Source organism: Aquarana catesbeiana, linkage group LG03, assembly GCF_042186555.1.
Source record: "Aquarana catesbeiana isolate 2022-GZ linkage group LG03, ASM4218655v1, whole genome shotgun sequence".
NCBI classification, from domain to species: domain Eukaryota; kingdom Metazoa; phylum Chordata; class Amphibia; order Anura; family Ranidae; genus Aquarana; species Aquarana catesbeiana.
In genome coordinates, this window is record NC_133326.1 from 208,655,238 (window position 1) to 208,681,469 (window position 26,232).

At 42.2% G+C, this 26,232-nt stretch overlaps 1 protein-coding gene across 1 annotated transcript in view; it reads left to right on the forward strand.

Moving 5' to 3' along the window:
• CRELD2 (cysteine rich with EGF like domains 2) overlaps window positions 1–25,703 on the forward strand; it is a 58,582-nt gene extending 32,879 nt beyond the window's left edge. The window contains exons 7-10 of the mRNA XM_073619728.1: window positions 3,111–3,194; window positions 5,023–5,118; window positions 20,680–20,820; window positions 25,186–25,703. Of these exons, the coding sequence (XP_073475829.1) occupies window positions 3,111–3,194; window positions 5,023–5,118; window positions 20,680–20,820; window positions 25,186–25,262 (398 nt within the window). The 3' untranslated portion in view covers window positions 25,263–25,703. The remainder of the gene's footprint in view (window positions 1–3,110; window positions 3,195–5,022; window positions 5,119–20,679; window positions 20,821–25,185) is intronic.
• The last annotated feature ends 529 nt before the right edge of the window (window positions 25,704–26,232 follow it).

Below are 26,232 nucleotides of genomic sequence, written 5' to 3' on the forward strand. Positions count from 1 at the left end.
TCGATAATCTGATTATTTACTTGAATCCGAGCCATTGGTTGGCAATAAAGCAGTTTCATCCACTTAATAAAGGTACCAAAACCAAATTTTTCAAGGACCAAAAATAATATAGTCAAATGCTTTTTGCGTATCTAAAGAAACTATCACTCTAGAGTAAGGGCCATTCGATAGAATCTGGATAGTTGTGAATGGAAGGCCTTGTATAAAGTTGGCTTGATCCAAGTTAATTAAAGAGGAAGTCACTTTATTCAGGCGAAGTGCCAATATTTTTGCCAGGATTTTAGCATCCATAATAATTACAGAAATAGGTCTGTAAAACTCACAAAAATTGTGGGATCCTTGCTCAGTTTTGATATTAAAACAATTAACGCTTCTCTCAAGGAAGTTGGCAAAATTCCAGACTTAAAAGCATAGGTGTATATAGACTAGCTTGGGTGTAAAATATTCTTAATAAGTTGTACTGTATACATTTAATAGGATATCCTTTTAGGCTGGGTATTAGGTGAGATGGATGCAATAACCATATCTATTTCTTCTTCCTAAAAGGAAGATCTGACATGATAGCTTGCTGCTTAGACAGTTTGGGAACATTTGCTAAATAGAGGGGCAGGTCTTCAGAAATTCAGTGGGGATGGAAAGTATTCAGACCCCCTTAAATTTTTCACTCTTTGTTATATTGCAGCCATTTGCTAAAATCATTTAAGGTCATTTGTTTTCCTCATTAATGTACACACAGCACCCCATTTTGACAGAAAAACATAGAATTGTTGACATTTTTGCAGATTTATTAAAAAAGAAAAACTGAAATATCCCCCATCTGAGCCTTCTACATACGGGAATAGAACTCAGAGAAGGCAGCAGTTATGTCCTCTGTTTGGGACCACAGCACATTATTAAAATGACCATAAATACATGGAATGGACATAGAAGTGTATTCTGTTCTAGATAAATACCCTAATATCCTGCTATTCTTATCCTCCAATTCAAACACTCGTCGTTTTTGATATATAAACAGTTTGATACTGATTATATAGTCTAGCATGAGGACACCTACTTTGGTTTGCGAACTTTGCAGACTGTTGCATGAGGAGGATTCTAACCTGTTCTGGTTTCATTATATGGGGTCTGATGGCTTATTGCCCTCCCCTCATATATTTTGTGTTTTTAGACATCCCTGTTGTAATGGACATGAAGTTGCCCTGTCCGAGGTTATATGATAAAGAAAATGGGATTTTTGGTTTTACGTGTAAAATAATTTTCTTGGAGTACATCACGGGGTACAGGGATCCCACACTTCTTCCTTTTGTGGTTCATTGTTTGCTACAAAAACTGAAGCCCTGCGTAGCTGGGAGGGGTTATGTCTTTGAGAGGATTTCTTGTCTGAAGTTGGCAGCACCCCCCCCCCCCCCCCCCCCCCCACTCCTAAGAAAAGGATTTTACAAGTAAACCTAAAACCCTTTTTTACTTTTTTTTTTTCCTGTAGTATATTTGTATAAATATGGATTGATTTCACAATTGTTCCTTCCTTTAAATATTTTAGGAGTGGTGGTATCCCCAGACCCCTCAAGCTACCTCCAACTGAATCTAAGCCCTCAAATGCAGCAGTTTGCTGGATGGGGACAGGGTGATAATATGGACCCTATAGTTCAGTTGGTGTCCCACCTTGATAACTATGTCTCACCTAGAAATGGACCTCCCAAGTATTCCCCCATCATCTCCAACAGCACTCCTCCTCAAAGTATGGCAGGCATCTAAGGAGGTGTTATCTATTATTGGCCCTCTGAAGTTTTCTCCCTTTTGGCATAATCCTAACTATCCTGAACTGTTGAAACTACCGGGATTTCCCTCATGGAGACTGAAAGGGATATGGTTCTTTTCTGAAATGTTCAATGGTTATACTTTAAAGCTGTTTGACCAATTATGCACAGAGTTCTCATTACCTCCAATTCAGGCATGCGCTACAGACTCAAAAACAAACGCTTACTTTAACCGTATCCAGCTCCTCCTTGTTGCTACAGGTCTTGCAAGCCACTGCTCGTAGAGGTTTGATATTGTGGGTCTACTCTGTACTATTATCTTCCATCCAGGACCCCACCTCATGTGTAGGACCCATTGGGTTGCTGATATTGGAGATATAGATGGTGACCAGTGGGACATGGCCTTAGAATTAATTCCTGTAGTATCCATATCAGCTTCACAAACTTTTGCCGCTGTTCATCCTCCCATAGAGTTTACCGCATACCCAATAGATTGTTTGACTGGGGTCACAGAGATTCACCATTCTGCCCTAAATGTAATGTGCCTAGAGGTGATTTTATCCTCATGATCTGGCGTTGCCCAACACATACCCATACTGGGCTAAGATGCTACAAACTATCACTGCTCTAGCTCAAGTGCCAGTTCCCTCTACCCCATTAGTGTGCCTACTAGGTGCAGTTGACACTGAAATGTTCCCAAAGGGTACATTATTATTACAAGGCTATTGTTCTTGGCTAGAAAGCTCATTGCCCAATTCTGGATGACATCTACAGTACCTACAAAATCACAGTGGGTTGAATATGTTGACTCCCTCTTACTAAGAGAACAATTGGCCTACCGCCATCGTAATGCGACACAGAAGTTTAACCAGGTGTGGCAGAACTGATTAGATAATTCCAGCCTAGCTCCACCGAAGTTAGTGATGGATAAACTTCTACAACTCTGAAGACTTGGATCGTCCCCTGGTTGGGGGGGGGGGGGTTGGGGATCAGGATTGCTTTTACCCCACCTAGAGTTTTTTAGTGGTTTTCTTTTTTTTTTTTTCTTTTTGTTTTGAGCTTGTGCTCTTCTTTTATCTGGACATAGAAAGGATACATCACCCTGTGTAAGATGTCTAATAATGAGCTCTGGTTACTCTGTTTTAATTTTGCTCTCAAAGTTTTTTCATGTATGTTACATATAACATGATTGGCTCCTACCTGATTGTTTGTTTTCATATACTGTATACATTTTGTACTGATGGCTATGCTTTTTGGATGTACAGCCATTTTATGACCTCCAATAAAAAAAAGCTTTGATTTAAAAAAACAAAATGTTTATTGATCATCTACTATTTTTTGTTTTGGCTATAGACCAAGATGAATGTGCTGCAGAAACATTTCCTTGTAAAGAGAGCCAGTATTGTTTAAACACGGAAGGCTCATATTTATGTAACAGTAAGTATATTGCTTATTTTTAAGTTAAACTAATGCAAAGAGCAAAGCAATCAGGTCAAACTATAGCACTTAAAGTGGTTGTGAACCTCAGACATGAAATATATGAAAAAAGCATATCACTCTATAGTGATTACTTGTCTCATTTAAGAGCACTAAGTGTCATTTCTGTCTGCTGCTTCATTCCTTTGCCTAACTTCTAACAAGTTTTCCTGACACCAAGAGAAAAATGGTGACAGAGGGAGTACCAGATGATTAACAGCCTCAGGCCTGTTCTTGTGTAAAGGCAGGTGTGTCCCTTCCCTCCAATCAGCTCTCAAAGCTCTCTTCACTGAGCTCTGCAATGTGTAATCAGGTCTCCACCTTCTCCTTTTTTTTTTTTTTCCTTTTGAACAGATGAAGAGAAGACTGCAGATAAACGGGTATAATTTATTTAGGAAGATTTGTTTCATTCTATGTATCACCCGAGGCCTGGCATTTCACTGGGTATATGTAAGGGTTTACAACCACTTTAAGGTAACTGTTCATGAGATGTATTCTTAGGTGTTTATATTATTCCTCTGCTTTCATAGAAATGAGCTTGAACTAGCCTTAACCAATTATAGCACTTTGGACTACACGTGAACTGTTATTGCACCCTTATGTGGACAAAGAAAACCGTTCAAACACTTTCTCCAGTGGTTTGACATTGTGCTGTGACATTTTACTGGAGCCATGGCAATGTGAAGGAGAGTTGGGGCTTTGTCAGTTGGACTCTGAATGATATGTTCCCTAGTATTTGATTTACACTATGGAATACAGTTCTTCTGCAGCTGATAAAGGTTGTTATAGGGTTGTTATACAGTTATAGAGGTAATGAAAAATGGAGTGTTAAAGTGTTTGCGTGTCTGTGTAGGTGTGAGATTGGCGTTTAAGGCCTCATGCACACAGAATGTTTTGCAAATTCTCCTAGGAGCCTTTCCTTCTGGGAGCAACATCCTGGCAGAAAAAAATGTCTGAGGCTTGTATAGTTACATAGTTAATCTGGTTGAAAAAGGTCCATCCAGTTCAACAGACATAGAGGAAAAAAACAAACAAAACACACACACAAATATAAAACCTCCCATATATACAATCCTATACCCACAGTTGAGCCTTAGGAAGGCAAAAAAAAACCCAAAGCATTATCCTATTTGCTCCAGTGGGGGGGTGGGGGGGCCGAATCCTTCCTGATCCCCCAACAAGCATTTGAATATTCCCTTGATCAATTTTACCTATAAATATTAGTATCCAGTTATATTATGTACAATTAGGAAAGAATCCAGGCCTTTTTTAAAACAATCTACTGAGCTGGCCAGAGCAAGCTATTAAGGGAGTCTATTCCATATTTTCACAGATTTTACAAGCTTTACAAAGGCACGTTTACAGGTGTCAAGAGCTTAAGCGTTAATCCATTCTATTGGCCAGAATAATAATTTATTTTAGCCATTGAAATGAGTTAACGTTCAAGCGCTAAATGCGCCTAGTGTTTAGGTGCATGTAGATGCGTTTAGCAGCGTTAAGCATTTTTTTTTCTGCTAAAACTCTACTGCTCCTGGATGCACTGGCAATGTTTTGTTTTTTTTTCCTGCCACTAAATTCTACTAAAAGCCTATTTGTGCATGGACACATAGGCTAACATGCAGGGGAGTTTAAAGGCAGGGAAAAAAAAATCCAGATGCCTCTACGAGCCACTGTAAAAATGTCCAGTGTGTATGAGGCCTACAAGTCTGGGTCAGTAGTCCTGGTACTTTTTATGCATATTGGTTGTGTTTACACAGATTAAGCTTTGTTTATTTTGCTGTTTCGTTAGAATGTGATGAAAGCTGCTCCGGGTGTACAGGTGAGGGTCCAGAGAAGTGTACAGAGTGCTCAGATGGATATGTGTTAGAAGCTAACAAATGTACAGGTAAGAGAACATCTGCAAAATCATTTGAATTGTAACACTTTTTTGGAACAGACTTGATAGCTGAATCAGCTTGTTTACTGATAATAAATATACAGTATCTCACAAAAGTGAGTACACTCCTCACATTTTTGTAAATATTTTATTATATCTTTTCATGTGACAACACTGAAATGGCACTTTGCTACAATGTAAAGTAGTGAGTGTACATCTTGTATAACAGTGTAAATTTGCTGTCCCCTCAAAATAACTCAACACACACCCATTAATATCTAAACTGCTGGCAACAAAAGTGAGTACACCCCTAAATGAAAATGTCCAGATTGGGCCCAAAGTGTCAATATTTTGTGTAGCCACCATTATTTTCCAGCACTGCTTTAACCCTCTTGGGCATGGAGTTCACCAGAGCTTCATAGATTGCCACTGGAGTCCTCTTCCACTCCTCCATGACGACATCACAGAGCTGGTGGATATTAGAGACCTTGCGCTCTTCCACCTTCCATTTGAAGATGCCCCACAGATGCTCAATAGGGTTTAGGTCTGGATACATGTTTGGCCAGTCCATCACCTTTACCCTCATCTTCTTTAGCAAGGCAGTGGGCATCTTGGAGGTGTGTTGGAGGTGTGTTTGGGGTCATTATCATGTTGGAATACTGCCCTGCATCCTAGTCTCCGAAGGGAGGGAATCATCCTCTGCTTCAGTATGTCACAATACATGTTGGCATTCATGGTTCCCTCAATGAACTGTAGCTCCCCAGTGCCGGCAGCACTCATGCAGCCCCAGACCATGACACTCCCACCACCATGCATGACTGTAGGCAAGACACACTTGTCTTTGTACTCCTCACCTGGTTGCCGCCGCACACGATTGACACCATCTGAACCAAATAAGTTTATCTTGGTCTCATCAGAGCACAAGACATGGTTCCAGTAATCCATGTCCTTAGTCTGCTTGTCTTCAGCAAACGGTTTGTGGGCTTTCTTGTGCATCATCTTTAGAAGAGGTTTCCTTCTGGGACAACAGCCATGCAGACCAACTTACTGCAGTGTGCGGCGTATGGTCTGAGCATTGACACTCTGACCCCCCCACCCCTTCAACTTCTGCAGCAATGCTGCAGCACTCATGTCTATTTCCCAAAGACAACCTCTGGATATGACGCTGAGCACGTGCACTCAACCTCTTTGGTTGACCATGGCAAGGCCTGTTCTGAGTGGAACCTGTCCAGTTAAACTGCCGTATCGTCTTGGCCACCATGCTGCAGCTCCGTTTCAGGGTCTTGGCAATCTTCTTATAGCCTAGGCAATCTTTATGTAGAGCAACAATCTTTTTTTCAGATCCTCAGAGAGTTCTTTGCCATGAGGTGCCATGTTGAACTTCCAGTGACCAGTATGAGAGAGTGAGAGCGATAACACCAAATTTAACACACCTGCTCCCCATTCACACCTTTTTTATTTTATTTTTTCAGAGTTTACAGCCACTTTAAGTCCTGTGAGTTGTGAGGTGGGGCTTCATGGATCTGAATTGTTTTTCCAGCACAGATGCTTGCTGGATTTAGATCTGTAGAGTTTGGAGGCCAAGTCAACACCTCAAACTTATTATTGTGTCCCTCAAACCATTCTTGAACATTTTTTGCAGCATGGCAGGATACATTATCCTGCTGAAAGAGACTACTGTCATCTGGGAATACCATTTCCATGAAGGTGTATACTTAGTAAGCAACAATGTTTAGGGAGGGGATACATTTCGGGTAACTCCACATGAATGGCAGGGAAACAAACGCTGGACAGCCGCACTCCAAATGGTCACCTTTTTATATTCACTCCACATGAATGGCAGGATCAAAGGTTTCCCAGCCGAACATTACCCAATGCATCACACTGCCTCCGCTGGCTTGCCTTCTTCCCATACTGCATCCTGGTGCCATCTCTTCCCCAGGTATGTGGATTGCTCCGTGGTCCAGTTCTGATGCTCACCTGTCCATTGTAGGTGTGCTTGGCTGTGGACACGGGTCAGCATGGGCACACTGACCTGTGTGCAGTTACTCAGCCCTTTAAACAACAATCTGCAATTCTAATTTTTTCTGCTTTCAACAGGTCAAGGACAATATTCTTACTTGCTGCTTTTATATATCCCATCGACTACCATTGTAATGAGATAATCAATATTATTCACTTGACCGATCAGTTTTCATAAAGTAATGGCTGATCAGTGTACATTGTAAGGGACAGGCTCAGCTGGTAGTAACAGTGGTTACCCTGAATGAGGCAGAGGCACCCAGGAACAGTCCAAACTTAGTTCTGCACCGCAAGTCCACAGTATAAAATAAAACATCTGGTTGTCTAAGCCACTAACTAAACCTATATCAGTTCCTGACTAAGTGTGACCCTACAAGTTCCCCAAAACAAAAAGCACATGTTCCTTTTTAGTGTTCTGTCTGCAGTCAACGTTACGCCCAGAAGCGGGCTTTCACAGCATGGAGAGTTAGGAAGCCTTCAGCCTTGGTCAGCTCACATATGTAAAGGCCTGTGGACAGTTGATACTAATTTTGAGATCTGGCTACTAAGCAAGATATGGACCTGGGGATGGAGGCTTTATCCCATCCAAAGCTCTGCAAGGCCTCTGGGCTCCAGGACCCAGACAGAATTTTTTATTTTATTTTTTTTTTTTAAGATCTGAGTTGGGGCACTTCAGGCAAGTATATATTTTTTTTCAACAAGAAGTGATGTTCCTGAGAATAATTGCTGTTAGATTTTAACCATCCCAGTGGCCACGGGTTAAAGCGCTATCATCATAAAATCTAACAATAAAAAGCATTTAGATCACATGAAAATAAATAATATAAATAGCATTTTTAGTGCTTCAGAATGCTGTTAGGTGAATAGTGCACAGTGCTTGTACTGCACTGTGCGATAAAAGGGGTGGAGCAAGCCAAAAGGAGAAAAAAAAACTGCAGTAAGAGCAGAGAACAGGACTGTAAGGAGCCTGACAGAGGCTCCTAGGAAATCTGTTTCCCTGCTCAGCCCCCTGCTCAGACAATTTTCACCTTTTCCTGTATCTTCCTCTCCCCACAGATGCTGTTCATATGGTACCAGTCCCTCTCACCTCAGATGCTGCTTGGCCAATGGTAGCAGGGACAGGGCAATCTAGCTGAGCTTGTTGGCAACAACTGACATGCAGACAGGAGAAGTAGATGCAGCTGGAAGAGGAAGAGACTGGGGTGAAAGTGGCTGATTGGGTGTACAGAGAAGACAAAAAGACAGGCAGCATTGGAGCAGGCATCTGTCAGTCAACCTGCTAGAGCCGCCCCTGAAGTCGACCAAAAAGAGTCACATGGGGCGGCTTCCAGAGAAGAGTAGAAAGTGAATGGGGAAACAAAGGAGATGTCTGTGCATGCACAGTGAGAGTGGCAACGTAGCAGCCAGGAGGATCGGCTACTATATTGTTGCCACTGACAGTAGAGAAGTCCCATGGGAAAGGCCGAATCCAGCAAGATATTTAATCATAAAGGAACACTTTATGCTCTTAAAAATACAATTTGTCGGTTTAATGACACATTAAAGAACCTTTGTTAGAATTTTCATTAATGTCTGTGTTCCTGGTAGGGAGATTTTCCTACCATTTCTTGCCTGTGGGACACAACAGGAAGTAAGGAAGTTTCCCTAGTCAGGGTATATATTGCAGCAAAACCCTGGCAGATGTTACAACTCTTCCCGCTCTAATAAAGTGCTTGTATTGCTGTCCATCTTCACATTTCTTATCTTCACGATTTAATAAGAACTAAAGATAAAACCTCTGCAATGGGGGTACAAACCGCAATACAAAGCTGAGTAAATAGTATACGTAGCTATCCTACATTTGATTTAATACATAAGATCTGGACTATTCAACAAGATACAGAATATGAGGGAATATACTCAATATATGCACATATGGGATAATCCTGCAATTGCCTGAGGTCGAGAAGCTTGAAAATTTTGATTTATGGAAGAAGGCTGGAATTCTGCTTCTTTGTCAACTTTTTGACAATGAGGTTTTGCAACCATTTGATAAACTGGCAGAGCGATATCATCATTTGCCTAATACATTTTTTTTTTTCAATATTTGTAACTACGGCATGCTCTGCAGAGTCAAGCAAGGTCTTTTTTATTAAAATCTAATCCTTCATCGATCCTAACTTTTTAACGTTCTAAACAGGAACTTTATAGAGAGTATATATTCTTCTTTACAAATGGCAGCTAGAACTAATCCCCAAGTGGGTAGTTTTGGGCGGTGGTGTAGGGATCTAGAGACACTTAGCATTGAGGAGTGGGAACAAGCTTTGAAGAATCTATTTGAGGTATCCTTCTCTTCACAGTGCTTAACACAGCTATTTATCATTCACAGAGCACATTATACCACTTTTAAAAGCTATACTCTTGGGGTAAAGCAGTTACACCAAATTGTCCAAAATGTACCACTGATACAGGTACACTTATACATATGTTATGGCGATGTCCCAAACTGCATCGCTACTGGGAGGGTGTATTTAACACTTTCAATTTTTTAGGTTCCATGCAGGTCCATTTTGATCCAAAAATAGCGCTGTTAGGGATTTTACCGGAAGATACTCTCCCATTTGAAATGCATGTGATGTGGTTAAGAACTATTTTTATGGCTCGTAAACTTATATTACAAAAATTGATATCAAAATACCCGCCAACGATAGATCAATGGATCAAGGCAATTAAGCTTAATTTAAGACAAGAGGAATTGACCTATAAACACAAGAGGAACCCTAAATTTGGTTTCCTATATAAACCACCAAGGCAGTACCAGGAGTTGTTCAGCTCTGAAGGAGGTGAACCACATACTAGCCTGGGCAGAGGGACATATGTCGATTTCTATTGGCAGTCCGTATCCCGGGAGTAGAGAACTGGAAGGCAGATTGTCTCAACCACCAGCAGATCTGCCTGGGGGGAATGGTCCCTGCACCCAGGTGTGTACCAGGAAATTTGCCAGTGTTTGGGATGGCCAGAGGTCAACCTATTGGCATCCAGGTTCAAAAACAAGCTACAGCAGTTTGTGTCCCGAACAAGGAATCCTCTGGCAATTTGAGCAGATGCTCTGGTAGTTCCATGGAGCAAGTACTCCCTGGTTTATGCTTTCCCCCAATTGAGCCCTCTCCTTCCACATTTGTTGAGCAGGATTCAGAGAGAGGGGGTTCCAGACATTCTGGTGGCACCAGCCTGGCCCAGAAGGCCCTGGTTCCCGGAGATTGTGAGATTAGAAATAGACGGGCCATGGACACTTCCACGTCGCCCCGATCTTCTGTCTCAAGGTCCTATATTCCACCCCAATTTACAGTCTCTAAATTTGAGGGCATGGTTATTGAAGCAAGGGTGTTGAAGGACCATGGCATCTCGGGACCAGTAGTGTCTACCCTAATGAATGCTAGAAAAACTGTCAGTAGGAAGATCTATCATAAGGTCTGGAAGACTTGTATTGCTTGGTGTGTAGTCATAGAATGGCATCCTCAGAAATATGGGAGAATTCTCTCTTTTCTACAGTCAGCTGTGGAAATCAGATACACTTTGAGTACAATCAGAGGTCAGATTTCGGCCCTTTCAGTAGTCTTCCAAAAGCCTTTGGGGGGCAACTTGTTTGCTTCCCCCCATTAGGTCACCTATGTGTCCTTGGGACCTGAACTTGGTGCTGTCTGTTACAAAAACAACCATTTGAGCCTATCGAGGAAATTCCATTAGACTTGCTGTCACGCAAGCTAGCCTTCCTGATGGCCATCACCTTGACTAGAAGGGTGAAGGAGTTGGCGGCCCTTTCGTGCAGGGAACCATACTTGATCCTTCACCACAACAGGGTCGTGTTACGGCTTGTTCCATCTTTTTTCCAAAAGTTGTGTCAGCCTTTCATTTAAAGAAAAAGTTCAGTGCGCTACTCAAAACCAAATAGTAATGTGAATATAAAGAAATGAAAAAATTATAGTTCATATGGAAAATGATGGTATCATAAACCTCTTTAAATCTTCAGTAAATCTTCTATGGATCTTCTAAGACAGTGCAGAAATAGGAAAAGGGGGCTGCTTACCAGATTTGATGGATCCCCACCACAGAGATCATGCGAGCCTGAACAAAACTCCTCTCAGGGTCAGGAACAGCTGGTCTTTGAGTAGAGACAGACTTCTCTCCACGCCTGGTAGTTGAAATTTCAGAGGCGGCAATCAGGAACACTGTCCTCTAATAGCTGCTCCAGCAAGACCACTCGTAGCAGGAAATGGTATATTTTAAAAGAAAAAGAGGCGCTTCATTGTGCAGTAGTTTAAAATGCTTTAATCCATGAATGGACAACTGACATCAAAGCATTAGCAGGGTAAAACACAGTTAAAAAACACAGCCGACGCCGATCAGCTGAGAGTGTGGTGACGTTAGGTCCTCTGGCTCCGCGGAGCAACGGTGTTTTAAGGCCTGCTAATGCTGGAACGTCTACCATATATTAGCCTTTCATTTAATTCAGGACATTATTTTGCCTTCTTTTTTCTCTCAGCCTCGTTCGGCGGAAGAGAGACGACTGCATTCCTTGGACGTTGTCCGGGAGGTCAAGATTTATTTGTCTAGATCTGTGGAGATCTGAGGATCAGACTCCTTTTTTTTTTTACCAGAAGGACCCAAGAAGGGTCAGGAAGCTTCCAAAGCTTCCATTGCCAATTGGGTCCGTCAATTGGTCATTCAAGCCTATGGTCTGAAACGCAAAGCTCCTCCCTTTTTAGGAGAGCTCATTCTACCAGGGGTATTAGAACCTCCTGGGCTTTTCGCCATCAGGTATCTGTGGTTCAGAGTTGTAAGGCTGCTACCTGGTCCTCAGTGCATACGTTTACAAAATGTTATCAAGTGGATGTTCGAGCAGCCGAGGATTTGACTTTCGGCCGCAGTGTGCTGCCGTATAAGGTCTGATGGCTATTGTTTGGCAGAGTGTCTGCCCCCCTCAAGGCAATTGCTCTGGGATGTCCCAGTAGGTAATAAATAATAGCCTAACTCTGTGTCTTATGATGTATACTTACCTTTAAAATCCTTTTCTTTGAATACATCATGGGACACAGTGATCCCTCCCCTTTTTTTTTGAGGATTCAGTGCTTGCTACAAAACTGATGTACTTCCTGTTGGGAGGGGATCACTTCCTGTCTAAGACTTTGTCTACCAGTGTCCACTCACCTAGAGATGGCGTATAACCCAATAGGTAATGAATATTAACCTAACTCTGTTCCATGATGTACTCAAAAGGATTTTACAGGTAAGTATAACGAAAAAATCCTATTATTTCTGCATGTCAACATGGACAGATTTTATTTTGAACTTGGCAGTAACTGGTGCCTTTTCATCTTCTTTAATCAATAATATAAAGACAATTTTACTGGGTTTGTAGGGGGTTATGTTAATTAATTAAATAATTAATAATTTCCTTAACCACTTTAATCCCAGGAAAAGGTAATGCTTGGGTAGTACAGGGGGTTAAATCCAAAGATAAGTGCTGCCCTATATATGATGCGAACCTAAATCTAATAAACGCATATACCAAATGAAGGCCTATATATGTACACAAAACAGTGATTACATAATACTATATGGTAAATAACAGGGGGTGAATTTCACGCTCAAATAGTGGGGTACATAAAAAATAACAGCAGCTGACATTAACCACTTATCCACTGGGCACTTAAACCCCCTTCCTAACCAGACCAATTTTCAGCTTTCAGTGCTCACATTTTGAATGACAATTACTCAGTCATGCAACACTGTACCTATATGAAATTTTCCCAAGGCGTCTTTCAGGACAGCACCTGAGAGATAGCGACTCCACCCACCGGAAACAGGAAACACCTTCTTCCTCCAAACTTTAAAGGGAGGCGCCTCCCTACCATACCTCAGTTTTTGTGTTTCCTCCGGCCCGGAGGGAACATCTTTTTGAAGGGGAGTCAAGGTCTCTCAGATGCTCCTGGGAGACAGGGCTTCCTTTTCTTTTTTTCCTCCTTTAGGAGACCCGCTGTCCTCCCGGCCTACCCAAGCCTTTGCAGCGGTAGCAATCGGGCTCCTCTTCCCCTCCTGGTGCTCGGTGAGAGCCGTAGACCCGGTGATCCGCACGGTCGTAGGAGCGGCGGTGCGCGTGCGCCGCCGCCATGTTTTTTGGCCGGCAGGCGCGGCGGAAGTGACAAGGCGGGTCACTGGGTCAGCAGAAGCGTCATTTCCGGCGTGGATGCAAGGGGGGAGGAGGGAGGACAGGAACTGGCGCCTACTTCCGCTTCCGGTCTGGTGCAGATGCACTATGGGAGTCCGGAAGCGGCATATGAAGCCACAAGTGAGGAGCTGCATACCAGAGATGGAGGACTCAGCGTCTGCAGCAGTGGGGACAGGCACAGGCGCCAGTAAAGCTCAGGTAGGAGCAGCAGTTTAAGTCTGCCTTTCTTCCTTTTTCCTGGGTTTGGTCTATTTTCTTTTTTCTTACCCCCTAGTGGCAAGGGGCCTGTCTGGGCACTAGAGGCTGACTGGTTTCTTCTTGGTGCACCTGTGGGTGATTCTTGTGTAGCTGAGACCGGGTCTCACTAAAAGGTCCCCTGGTTTTTTTCCCTTTTTTGTTTTTTCTCTCACAGGCTAAAAGCTCTGACCCAAAAAAGAGATGTCCTTCTTGCAGGGCCAAAATGGGAGAAAATTGGAAAAAAGTCTTATGCAGTACATGCATCACTTCTTTAGTTAAGGAGGAATCAGCTTCGGTTTGTGATGATCTGGTTGCCTCTGTAAAGAAGGAACTATACTCCACGATTCAGACTTTTCGTTACTCTTTAGTTAATCCAGCTGCTAGTCAGCCATCCACTTCTGAGGCTTCCCAGGGTTCTATTTCTTTCCCCATGGTAGAAGCTTTACCTGAAGGCCCCTCTATCAGGGAAGAGCAGTCCCCTACTCCTTCCGTTAAAGATTCGGAGGAGGAGGGTGAAGAAGCGGAGGTGGCTCCTTCCAAATTTAAGCTTTCCCTAGAGGAGGTAGACGGACTCCTTAAGGCTATCCATGTTACACTTGGCTTAAGTGAGGAAAAGAAGGAGTTATCTCTTCATGACCGCATGTATGCAGGGTTAAATGAGCCTAAGGGGCGAACATTTCCGGTTCATTGGGTCATTTCTGACGCCATTACTAAAGAATGGCAAGATCCAGAGAAAAAGCCCTTTTTTTCCAGAGCCCACAAAAGGCGCTTCCCTTTTGAGGAGGACCCTTCTGCGGTGTGGAATAAGGTGCCCAGGTTGGATGCGGCCTTTTCACAGGTCTCAAGATCCACAGACCTGTCTTTTGAAGACATGGGTGTTCTAAGGGATCCAATGGACAAACGCATGGATCTTTTGCTCAAGAGATCATGGCAATCAATCATGAGCAATTTAAAACCAGCAATGGCCACAACCTGTGTAGCCAGGAATCTGGAATACTGGGTGAACCAACTTGGATCTCATATAGTGGCAGATTCCCCCAAGCAGGAGATCTTAGATTCATTTCCTACCCTGATTTCTGCGGTTGCTTATATTGCTGATGCTTCGGCTGAAGCTATCAAAATGTCAGCTAGGTCTGCAGCTTTAGCAAATGCTGCGAGAAGAGCTTTATGGCTAAAAACCTGGCCAGGTGATACAGCTTCAAAGAGTAAACTTTGTGGTATTCCCTTTTCAGGTGACCTTCTTTTTGGCCCTGATCTAGATAATATCCTAGACAGAACTGCCGATAAGAAGTCCTTTCCAGTCAAAAAGAAAAAGCAGACCCCAAAACATCTTTTTCGACCTCAAAAAAACTCAACAGCAACAGCAGGAAAATAAGTTTCAGGGCAGGAGAAAAAATTGGTCCGCGCAAAAGGCGAAGGGCAAAGGCGGAATTCTCTTCCGTCCTCCTTCACAGGCCGAAAACTCACAATGACTCATCTCTGCGGGTCGGCGGAAGATTACGAGAGTTTCTTCCGCAGTGGTCAGTGATAACTACAAATCAGTTTATTCTGACCACACTCTCGCAGGGTTATACTCTCGAGTTTTCCAGAAGCCCCCCAAGAAGGTTTCTGGTAACAAATGCTCCTCGAGATTCAATAAGGGCCCTGGCCATGAAATCCTCTCTGGAGGAACTGATGCAACAGGGTGTAGTAATCCCAGTGCCACCAGAGGAATGGCATGAGGGCTTCTATTCACATGTCTTCCTGGTAAAAAAACCAACAGGAAGATTTCGTTTAATTCTAAATTTAAAGCCACTAAACAGAGCCATCAAATACAGAAGGTTCAAGATGGACTCAATTTTCACCGCCAGAAATGTTCTGACTCCAGGTTGTTTCATGGCGTCAGTGGATCTAAAGGATGCATACCTGCATATTCCAATCTCATCCCAGTCCCAGAGGTTTCTCAGGTTGGCGGTAAGGTTGGAAGGCAGAATTCAGCATCTGCAATTCAGAGCCCTACCCTTCGGGCTATCATCCGCACCCCGAATTTTTACCAAAGTAATGGCAGAGGCCCTAGCTCCGCAATAATCGCAATAATTCCTTACTTAGACAATCTGCTATTTTTCGCCCCCTCAAGAGAGGAATTGAGGAGCAATTTAAGCAGAGCATGCAGCCATCTGGAGTCTCTAGGTTGGATCCTAAATCTCCAAAAATCTTCCCTGGAACCATCTCAGGAGATTCGGTTTCTAGGGTATATAATAAATTCGGTAAACCAAAAAATTTTTCTTCCTTCAGAGAAGAAAGGAAAAATCCAGGATACAGTGTCTTTTTTGCAGACCAACCAGCAGCTGACGGTAAGATTGGTCATGTCAGCCCTGGGTGTTCTGACTTCGTCAATGCCAGCTGTTCAGTGGGCAAGACTACACTTCAGACATCTGCAGGCTTTTCTTCTGAGATCTTGGGATCACAATTTGGAATCCCTAGACTCAGAGGTAAGAGTTCCAACCCAAGTGAAGAGGTCACTATGGTGGTGGAGAAGGCAGGATATCCTATCGGAGGGGTTAGTCTGGGCCTTTCCAATCGAAAAAAGGCTGACAACCGATGCCAGTTCCTGGGGTTGGGGAGCCCACCTAGAAAAGGGTTTCACTCAGGGAAACTGGTCCAGGAAAGAGGCGACCAAGTCCTCAAACTGGAGAGAGCTCAAGGCGATCGACTTGGCTCTGAAGTCATTTGCTCAGGGGCTTCGGGCCCAGCATGTTCAAATACTAACAGACAATGCCACGGCCGTGGCTTACATAAACAGGCAGGGAGGTACAAGGAGCAAATCGCTGCAAGTACTAGCCATGAGCATTCTCCGTTGGGCAGAAGGACACTTGCTGTCTTTATCAGCAGTCCATCTAAAGGGATCCCTGAACGAGGTAGCGGATTTCCTGAGCAGAAACCCCATTCGGGAAGCAGAATGGTCGCTGAACCCAGAGGTTTTCGCCATGATTGTCGAGAAGTGGGGGCTACCAGAGGTGGACCTGTTCGCCTCAAAGGAGAATGCCTTGGTTCCGCAATTTTTTTCCCTAAGCAATCACGACGGGTCACTAGGAACAGATGCCTTGGCGTATCCATGGAGATTCCATCTCTGCTACGCTTTCCCCCCATTCCAGTTAATTCCCTTAGTATTAAGAAAAATTCAAAGGGAAACGGTACCGGTTGTCCTAATCACGCCTTTTTGGCCAAGAAGGGCTTGGTTTTCAACCGTTCTGAAAATGGCGGTCAGGCCTTATTGGCATCTGCCCCTCAGGCACGATTTACTATTTCAGGGACCAGTAAATCACCCAGAGGTAGGCACTTTGGCGCTCACAGCCTGGTATCTGAAGAGCAGCTCTTAAGGAGCAAAGGTTTTTCCAACCGGTTAATCTCAACGCTATTATCCAGTAGGAAAAGGGTGACTAGAAATCTCTATTCCAAGGTCTGGAAGGTTTACAATACATGGTGTAATTCATCTGACCAGGACCCAGGGAGTCTTGTTACCATTCTGGAATTTTTACAGGTTGGTGCTGACAAGGGACTAGCAGTTAGTACCCTGAAGGTACAGGTGGCTGCGCTAGCAGTGTTCCTAGAAAGATCTGTGGCCTCAGATCCGTTGGTAACCAGATTTTTCAGATCCCTTACGAGATCCAGACCAGCACCACTTAAGTTATTTCCCAAATGGGATCTGTCGATAGTCCTCCAGGCTCTAACAAGGAGTCCCTTTGAACCTTTGGAAGAAGCGCCACTCAGATATCTCACTTTTAAGTCTGTGTTTCTGATTGCCATGGTCTCTGCACGCAGGATCAGTGAGCTTAATGCTTTATCAGTTAAGGAACCCTATTTATCTATCTTCCCAGATAGGGTTATACTTAGAACAGATCAGAAATTCTTACCAAAGGTAGCTTCAGTACAAAATCGTGTTCAGGACATTGTACTTCCGACCTTCTGCCCCAACCCAGTAGGGGAGAAGGAGACTTGTTTTCACATGTTGGATGTTAGAAGAGTTTTGTTATGTTACTTGGAAAGGACAAAGCTCTTTAGACGTTCAGATTCTCTGTTTGTGCTATTTTCAGGCAACAGGAAAGGTTGCCAGGCTTCTAAAATCTCTTTAGCAAGGTGGCTGAAGCTAGCCATTTCAGAGGCTTATTCGCATGCAGGTGTGTCTCCTCCAGCAGGAATTTCTGCACACTCAACAAGAGCATTAGCGGCCACTTGGGCAGAGAGAGCTGGTGCCACCCCTGAACAAATCTGCAAGGCGGCAACTTGGTCGAGTTTTCACACATTCGTGAAACATTACAGGCTGGACCTCACATCTGCTAATGATCAGGCGTTTGGCAGAAAGGTCCTGCAAGCTGTTGTCCCGCCCTAAGGGGGTAAGTCTCTGTTATCCTCTCAGGTGCTGTCCTGAAAGACGCCTTGGGAAAAACCAAGTTAGACTTACCGGTAACTTGTTTTCCAGAAGTCTTTCAGGACAGCAACATCCCGCCCTATTGTATTGTATATACTATGCTGTGACTAACGTATGTGTTTATGTGTTCCAGCCGGGGCCGGAGGTCTTCTCTACTACAACTGAGGTATGGTAGGGAGGCGCCTCCCTTTTAAAGTTTGGAGGAAGAAGGTGTTTCCTGTTTCCGGTGGGTGGAGTCGCTATCTCTCAGGTGCTGTCCTGAAAGACTTCTGGAAAACAAGTTACCGGTAAGTCTAACTTGGTTTTTTGTCCTTTTTTCACACAAATGGAGCTTTCTTTTGGTGGTATTTAATCACCGCTGGTTTTTTTTTATTTTTTTGCGCTATAAAAGGAAAATGACCGAAAATTCTGTAAAAAAAAAAAAAAAAAAAAAGAATGCATTTTTCATAGTTTCTGTTATAATTATATTTTGCTAATTTTTCTTCATATATTTTGGCCAAAATTTATACTGCCAGATATCTTTAGTAAAAATAACCCAAATCGGTGTATATTATTTGGTCTTTGTGAAAGTTATAGAGTCTACAAGCTATGGTGCCAATCTCTGAAAATTGATCACACCTGATGCACTGACTCTTATTTCTTGAGACCCTAACAAGCCAGGAAAGTACAAATAACCCCCAAATGACCCCTTTTTGAAAAGTAGACATTCCAATGTATTTAGTAAGAGGCATGGTGACTTTTTGAAGTTGTAATTTTTTCCCATAATTCTTTGCAAAATCAAGATTTTTGTGAAAAAAAAAAATGTTAAATTAGCAGGTTATTTCTCACACACAGCATATGTATAGCACAAATTACACCCCAAAACACATTCTACTACTCCTGGGTATGGCGATACCACATGTGTGAGACTTTTACACAGAGTGGCCACATACAGAGGCCCAACATGCAGGGAGCGCCATCAGACGTTCTTGGAGCATAAATTACACGTATAATTTCTTGACTACCTATTACACTTTTGAAGGCCCTGTAGCACCAGGAAAATGAAAACGCCCCAAAAATGACTCCATTTAGGAAAGAAAACAACCCAATGTATAATCTTAGGCATAATGAGTCTTTTGAAAATGTCTTTTTTTTTCTACAAGTTTTTGGAAAATGTGTAAAGAGGATGAAAACGCATTTTTTTAAAAATCACAACGTTGTCCATTTACATAATATTTATAACACATAGCATGTACATACCAAAAATTACACCCCAAAATAGATTCTCCTACTCCTCCTGAGTATGGCAATACCACATGTGTGAGACTTTTCCACAGCCTGGCCACATAGAGAGGCCCAACATCCAGGGAGCACCATCAGGTGTTCTAGGGGCATAAGTTTTAAATCTAATTTGACTACCTATTACACTTTTGTGAGGCACTGTAGTGGCATGGATGAGAACTGATGTGGCGTGGATGAGCATGAATTGGATGGATGAGCCGTGGATGGGGATGCCTGAGTATGGATGAGATGACTGAGCAGGAAAGAGTATGGCTGGGTACAGCTGGGTATTGCTGGGTATGGCCGAGTATGGATGGGGGTGGATGGGATGGCTGAGCATGGATGGATGGATGAGTATGCTGAGCATGGATGGATGGATGAGTATGGATGGCTGAGCATGGGTGGATGAGTGCTGGAAAGGGCACATATCATCAGCGCTGTGGGCACTACAGATCCAGCCCCCAACGCTGCTGCCACCGATCTCTCCCCTCTCCTCTCACACTCTACCGATTGGTACAGAGAGGTGAGAGAGGAACCGGACGTGACGCCGGTTTGTTTACAAGTGATCGACCCGTCCTTTGACGGAGCGATCACGTGGTAAATGGCTGCTATCAGTTCTTTATTTCTTTTATGGGGTGTGTATGTATTCATTTCACTGACTGTGACCGGAGTTAAAGTCCTATGTTTCATTGGGGAGTGGAGGCTGCAGAGGATCCCTTGCCCTGAGAGCTTTTTTGCTGATCATTGTGTGAAAGTGGATGACGCTGCCTATAGGAGATATTGGATGTGCCATACACTTATATGCTGTGTTTTTTTTTTTTGTTTTTTTTTTATGGCTTTCTGGTAAGAATAGATGTGTGCACGGTGGTGTGTTATGAATATACACTGAAGCTGGTGTGAGGGTCTCAGCTCCTTCGTTCACCTCTTGTTCACCATTTTTTCTTCATCTACTTCCTACTCTTTAGCGCTGCATACAGACTTTTTATACATAATACCATATGACAATTTTATAAAGTGCAAATAAGTAAATATGTGCAAAAAAGTTCAAATAAAATGTGCAAAAAGTCCACATATGTAGAGCTGTAGATGTAAAGCAGCAAATGGGCAACAGAAAAGTAAAGGAGAACTAAAGATGATCAGTTACAAAAGTTATGAGAGACCACCAATATCCACTAAAAGAGGCACCATGATGCTTGCATCTACGAGAGAGAGATAGAGAAAAAGACTGAGACTGTCTGTCTGTAGAATTTCTTTGGTAATCCCTAAAAAGACAGCTTTTGTTGCTAAGGGTAAGAGATAGATATATAGATATATAGATATATATATATATATATATATATATATATATATATATATATATATATATATATATATATATATATATATATATATATATATATATTATACACATAATTTTTTTTTTTTTGTCATACAGATATAAACGAGTGTGAGAGTGATGAGAAAATATGTGTCAGAGAGAACGAGGCCTGTATAAACATCCCTGGAACCTATAAATGTGTTTGTGCTGAAGGATTTGAAGAACAGGACGGACAGTGTGTAGCTCCTACAAAGACAGGTAATATTTGTGCAAACTTTAATTATGTTGCTAAATTTCCTCATCACTTCATTGACCTTATGTACATGGGTATTGATTCCCAGTTTTGGGACTATATTGCATTTCTTTTGACACAGAGGAGGGTATTTATCAGAACAGGAGCAGATGGAATCTAGAGCAGCTGTAAATGGTAACCAATCGGCTTCTATTATCAGCTTCTTCAGTTAAGTTTTAAAACTGGAAGACTGAAGCTGATTGGTTTCCATGCACAGCTGTTCCAGATTTTGAGTCTGTCCTATTGATATTTTATTCGGATTAAAGGCAAAACAGGCCTTTGCTGTAATTTTGAGTTTGAATTTTCAACTGCATTCAAATGTCAAAGCCAGTGTTTAAAAGTAACATCTGTGCACATAAGAGATCAAGGTTAAATGTCAGAAGGTACAGTGGGGAAATGTAATTATTTGATCCCACTTACAAAGAAAAGAAGGGTCTATAATTTTTATCATAGGTGTATTTTAAATGATAGAGACAGAATATCAACCAAAAACCCAGAAAAAACACGATAAAAATATTATGAAGTGAGTTGCAGTTCAGTGAGTAAAATAAATATTTGATCCCTTACCAACCAACAATAATTTGGCTCCCACAGACTGGCTACAGTATGTGCTCATGTGGTACACAAATAAGTCCTGTCAATTTAAGAAGGTGCTCCTAACAACAATTCATTCTGTGTATAAAAGACACCTGTCCACAGAATCCTTCTTCCATTCAAACCTCACCATCATGGGCAAGACCAAAGCGCTGTCAAAGAACATCAGGGACAAGATTGTAGACCTGCACAAGGCTGGAATGGGCTACAAAACCATCAGCAAGAAGCTTGGTGAGAAGGAGACAACTGTTGGAGCACTTAATCGCAAATGGAAGAAATACAAAATAAACATCAGTCACCCTCGGTCTGGAGCTCCATGCAGGATTTCCCCTCATGGGGTAAGGAAGATCATGAGAAAAGTGAGGGATTAGCCCAGAACTACACGGGAGGAGCCTGTGAATGTGGTTCCCAACTGCCTTGAGATTAGTCACCAAACCATTGGTAACGCAATATGCCGACATTGATTGAAATCTTGCAGCACCCGTAAGGTCCCTCTCTTTAAGAAGGCACATGTATAGGCCTGTCTGAAGTTTGCCAAGCAACATCTAAATGAGAAGGATTGGGAGAAAGTGCTGTGGTCAGATGAAACCAAAATTGAGCTCTTTGGCATTAACTTGACTCACCGAGTTTGGAGGAAGAAAAATGCTGACTATGACCCTAAGAACACCATCCTTGCAGTCAAGCATGGAGGTGGAAACATTAACTAGCTGCCGAGCAGCCGCCGTCATTATACGGTGACAGGTTGCCTCTCCTGCGCGAATCTCCGTAGCTGTACGGCGGCTCGTGCAGTTGCGGGAGGTCATGCACTGCCGGCGCGCGCTCGTTGTGGGAGAGTGCCCGTGGGTCGGGCAGACTCTATGTCCGCCGGTGACCCGCTATCGCCTAGTACAGAGGCAGAATGGGGATCTGCCTTTGTAAACAAGGCGGATCCTCATTCTGACAAGGGACATATCGGATCTACTGTTCCCAGCGATTGGGAACAGTGATCTCGGTCATGTCCCTGGCAGCCCATCTCCCCTACAGTTAGAACATGTTGAAGGAACACAGTTAACCCCTTTGATCGCACCCCAGTGTTCACCCCTTCCCTGCCAGTGTCATTTTTACAATGATCAGTGCATTTTTATAGCACTGATAAATGTAATAATGTCACTGGCCCCCAGAAAGTGTAATTTGGGGTCAGATTTGTCTGCCACAATGTCAGTTCCGCTAAAAATCGCAGATCGCCGCCATTATCAATAAAAAATAAAAGTCCCTAAATCTATCCCATAGTTTTATAGACTCAATAACTTTTGCGCAAATCAATCAATATACGCCTATTGCGTTTTTTTTTTTTAAACCAAAAAATATGTAGAATATGTATCGGCCTAAATGGATGACTACATTTTTTGTGTGTATGTATAATATAAATAAAAAAAAAATATATATATATATATATACTTGGTTTACTCACTGTGGAACCTAAACGGTTAATACTTTGATTTGTGTATAAAGACTATTTGATCCTGTCCCTCTGATCCTCCTCTTCCACTGTCTCAAAAAAAAATAACTTGATATTTACAGAGCCAGTGGACGGGCTGCACATGCTCAGTTTGGTGTGTATTGCTAGAGAGTTTTTTTTTTTTTTTTTTTTCTTGGAAGGGTGCATGTGATCAGCACTGTCTGGACAGAGGATCAGTGCAGTATGAAAACGCCTCCTACAAGGTTTACTAGGAACTGAGGTGAAGTCACAAGGCTGCTATATACTGCTGATGAGAAAAGATATTTATCAATTTATATTTACTAAAATATCTACATTTCCATGTTTTGTGTACTGTGGGAGACCAGATATAGTGAATGCAGGTTCTGGGTTTAGTAACACTTTTTAAGCTTTGGGGCTGTTTCTCTGCTAAAGGTACAGGCCAACTTTGCCGCAATGAAGGGCCAATTGACAGGGCCATGTATTGTAAAATCATGGATGAGAACCGTCTTCTCTCAGCCAGAACACTGACGATGGGTCTTCCAGCATGGTAATGACCCAAAACATACCGCCAAGGTAACAAAGGAGAGTGGCTCAAGAAGAAGCACATTAAGGTCATGGAGTGGCCTAGCCAGTCTCCAGACCTTAATCTTATAGACAATTTATGGAGGGAGCTGAAACTTCAAGTTGGCAAGCGACAGCTAAGAAACCTTAAGGATTTAGATAAGATCTGTAAAGAAGAGTGGACCAAAATCCCTCCTGAGATGTGTGCAAACCTGGTAACCAATTACAAGAAACACCTTACCTCTGTGCTTGCTACCAAGTGCAAAGTCATGTTTTGCTTGGGGATCAAATACTTATTTTACTCGCTGATCTGCAACTCAATTTATAGCATTTGTATCATGTTTTTTCTGTTTTTTTTTGGTTGATATTGTGTCTCTATCTTTTAAAATACACCTATGATAAAAATTATAGACCCTTCATTTCTTTGTAAGTGAAACTTACATAATCTGTAAGGGATCAAATAATTTCCCCACTGTACATGTGCTTAACCACTTGCCGACCGCCGCACGTCGATGTACGTCCAAAGTTTGGCGGTGGATGATATTGTTATGGCAGCAGCTAGCTGCCATAACCCCGGTATCCATGTTTTCTTTTGGCGGTCGGCTACAAGATAAAAGTGGTCTCTGCGGCGGAATGGCCGCAAGATCACTTATCGGTGGCGGGAGAGGGCTCCCGCCGCGATCCGGTGCCCTCCGTCGCTTACCGAAGCCTTCGCTAGCGGCAGAGGTGATCGTGTCTGTCTGCCTGCTGTGCCTGGAGACGAGTGAGGCTAAGATGGCGCCCACTCGTCTCCATGACACTGCTGGGCAGAAGCGACGTCAAAATGTTACTTCCGCCCATCAGTCTTAAAGGCACATTTTTTTCAATGTAATTTTTTTAAAATACTTTTTTTTTTTTTTTTGCATTTTAGTGTAAATATGAGATCTGAGGTCTTTTTTACCCCAGATCTCATATTTAAGAGGTCCTGTCATGCTTTTTTTCTATTACAAGGGATGTTTACATTCCTTGTAATAGGAATAAAAGTGACACAATTTTTGTTTTTTTTGTAATTTTCTAGCTTAAAAACCTGTTTTAAACATGTAAACGCCTAAATTCCAAAACGAGGCTGGTCCTTAAGTGGTTAACAAAGATCTGGCTTTGATTGATTTTTGGCGGTTAATGAAATATATTAACCGCTTCAAGACATTCTCACACATTTAGGAAAAAGGATAATGGCGCTAGAGGGCTTTTCTGTTTCTTACTATTACCTGTCTGGCTATATTTTCTTGTAGTACCCCAGGTCCCCATGTTCCTATACTTTTTCACTGATTATGACCAATAAGCCTGAAACAGCTGTATGCAGTTCGAAGTAGATGGCTTTTTAATATCAGGCTGTATGTGTATTGGATGTACAGTTGGACAAGTGACAAAGTAATGTTTTAAATGCTCCCTCCAACTGTTCCTAAATGAGGAGTCCTTACTAGTTAATGATTGTAATGGAGGCGATTACATGTAAATACCTTCTGTTTTATAAAGGCTTTTTAACGCACACAGTGGACTAGTGGTGGGAATCTTTCATCACAGCTGTTCATAATTCAGTTATACTTCCTCATACTATTTAACAAATCAACATTTTGATGTCTATTTACCACATAGCAGCAGCGCTCTTACTGCACAATTGTGAGAATATTGTATATAATGTTTTAACCTTCTTGCTATCATTTGTTTTACTCCATAGATGAAGAAACCATTACTCAGCAGAATGTGGCATCTGATGCAGCACAAGAATCTATAAATATACATGAGGACCTCTGACCCACATCCTAATTTAAATATTTTAAGTTATTGGACTCCAACCTGTTATGTGAATAACAAGTTTGCCAACCGTTATCATTTTATCTGGTATTCAGATGGGATTTGCCCTAAAGGCTGCACACATTTCTTTGCATAAAAACATAATGGGGGTTATTTACGAAAGGCAAATCCACTTTGCACTGCAAGTGCACTTGGAAGTGCAGTCACTGTAGTTCTGAGGGGGACATGCAAGGAAAATAAAAAACATAATTTTAGCTTGCACATGATTGGATGATAAAATCAGCAGAACTTCCCATCAATTCAGATCTTCCCCTCAGATCTACAGTGACTGCACTTCAAGTGCACTTTCAGTGCAAAGTGGATTTGCCTTTCGTAAATAACCACCACTGTGTCTTTTTATATTTTGATAATACTTTCTAATAAATGATTATTCAGTGAAAATGTGGGTTTGAGTTTTTATTTAGTGGTAAAAGCAAGCTCTGGTTACTTTGCAGGTTTAATAATCATGGTATACTTACAACTTTAGCTCATAGGAAAAAAGAAGTGACTTAACAAATAAATAAATCATTTAAATGGTTGTAGTGGCTCTAATTGGAACCATGTCAGTCTGGATGGGTGGGAAGAGCAGTGAAGCGGCTGAACTATTATATTATATTGAACTATTCTCATATATAACCATTATTGTTTGCTGATAACGTACAGTTAAACCTACTTAGTGGATAACTATTTATACGAATAAATTGGTAAATATAGGAAAATAGGTAGGGTTTTATTGCTAATGTTTTTTTTAAGTTAAGTTAAAATCCCTGTCAACCCAGCTAGCAAATATGGTAGGCAAGTTTTCAGTAATAACCACCTTTTTATAATGTCTGCTTTATAGCACATCTACACAACATCCAGAACTAGTTTAACCTGTCAGAACTCTGACATCCCCCTGGGACCCCCATGCAGCATATACTGTATAAAAAAA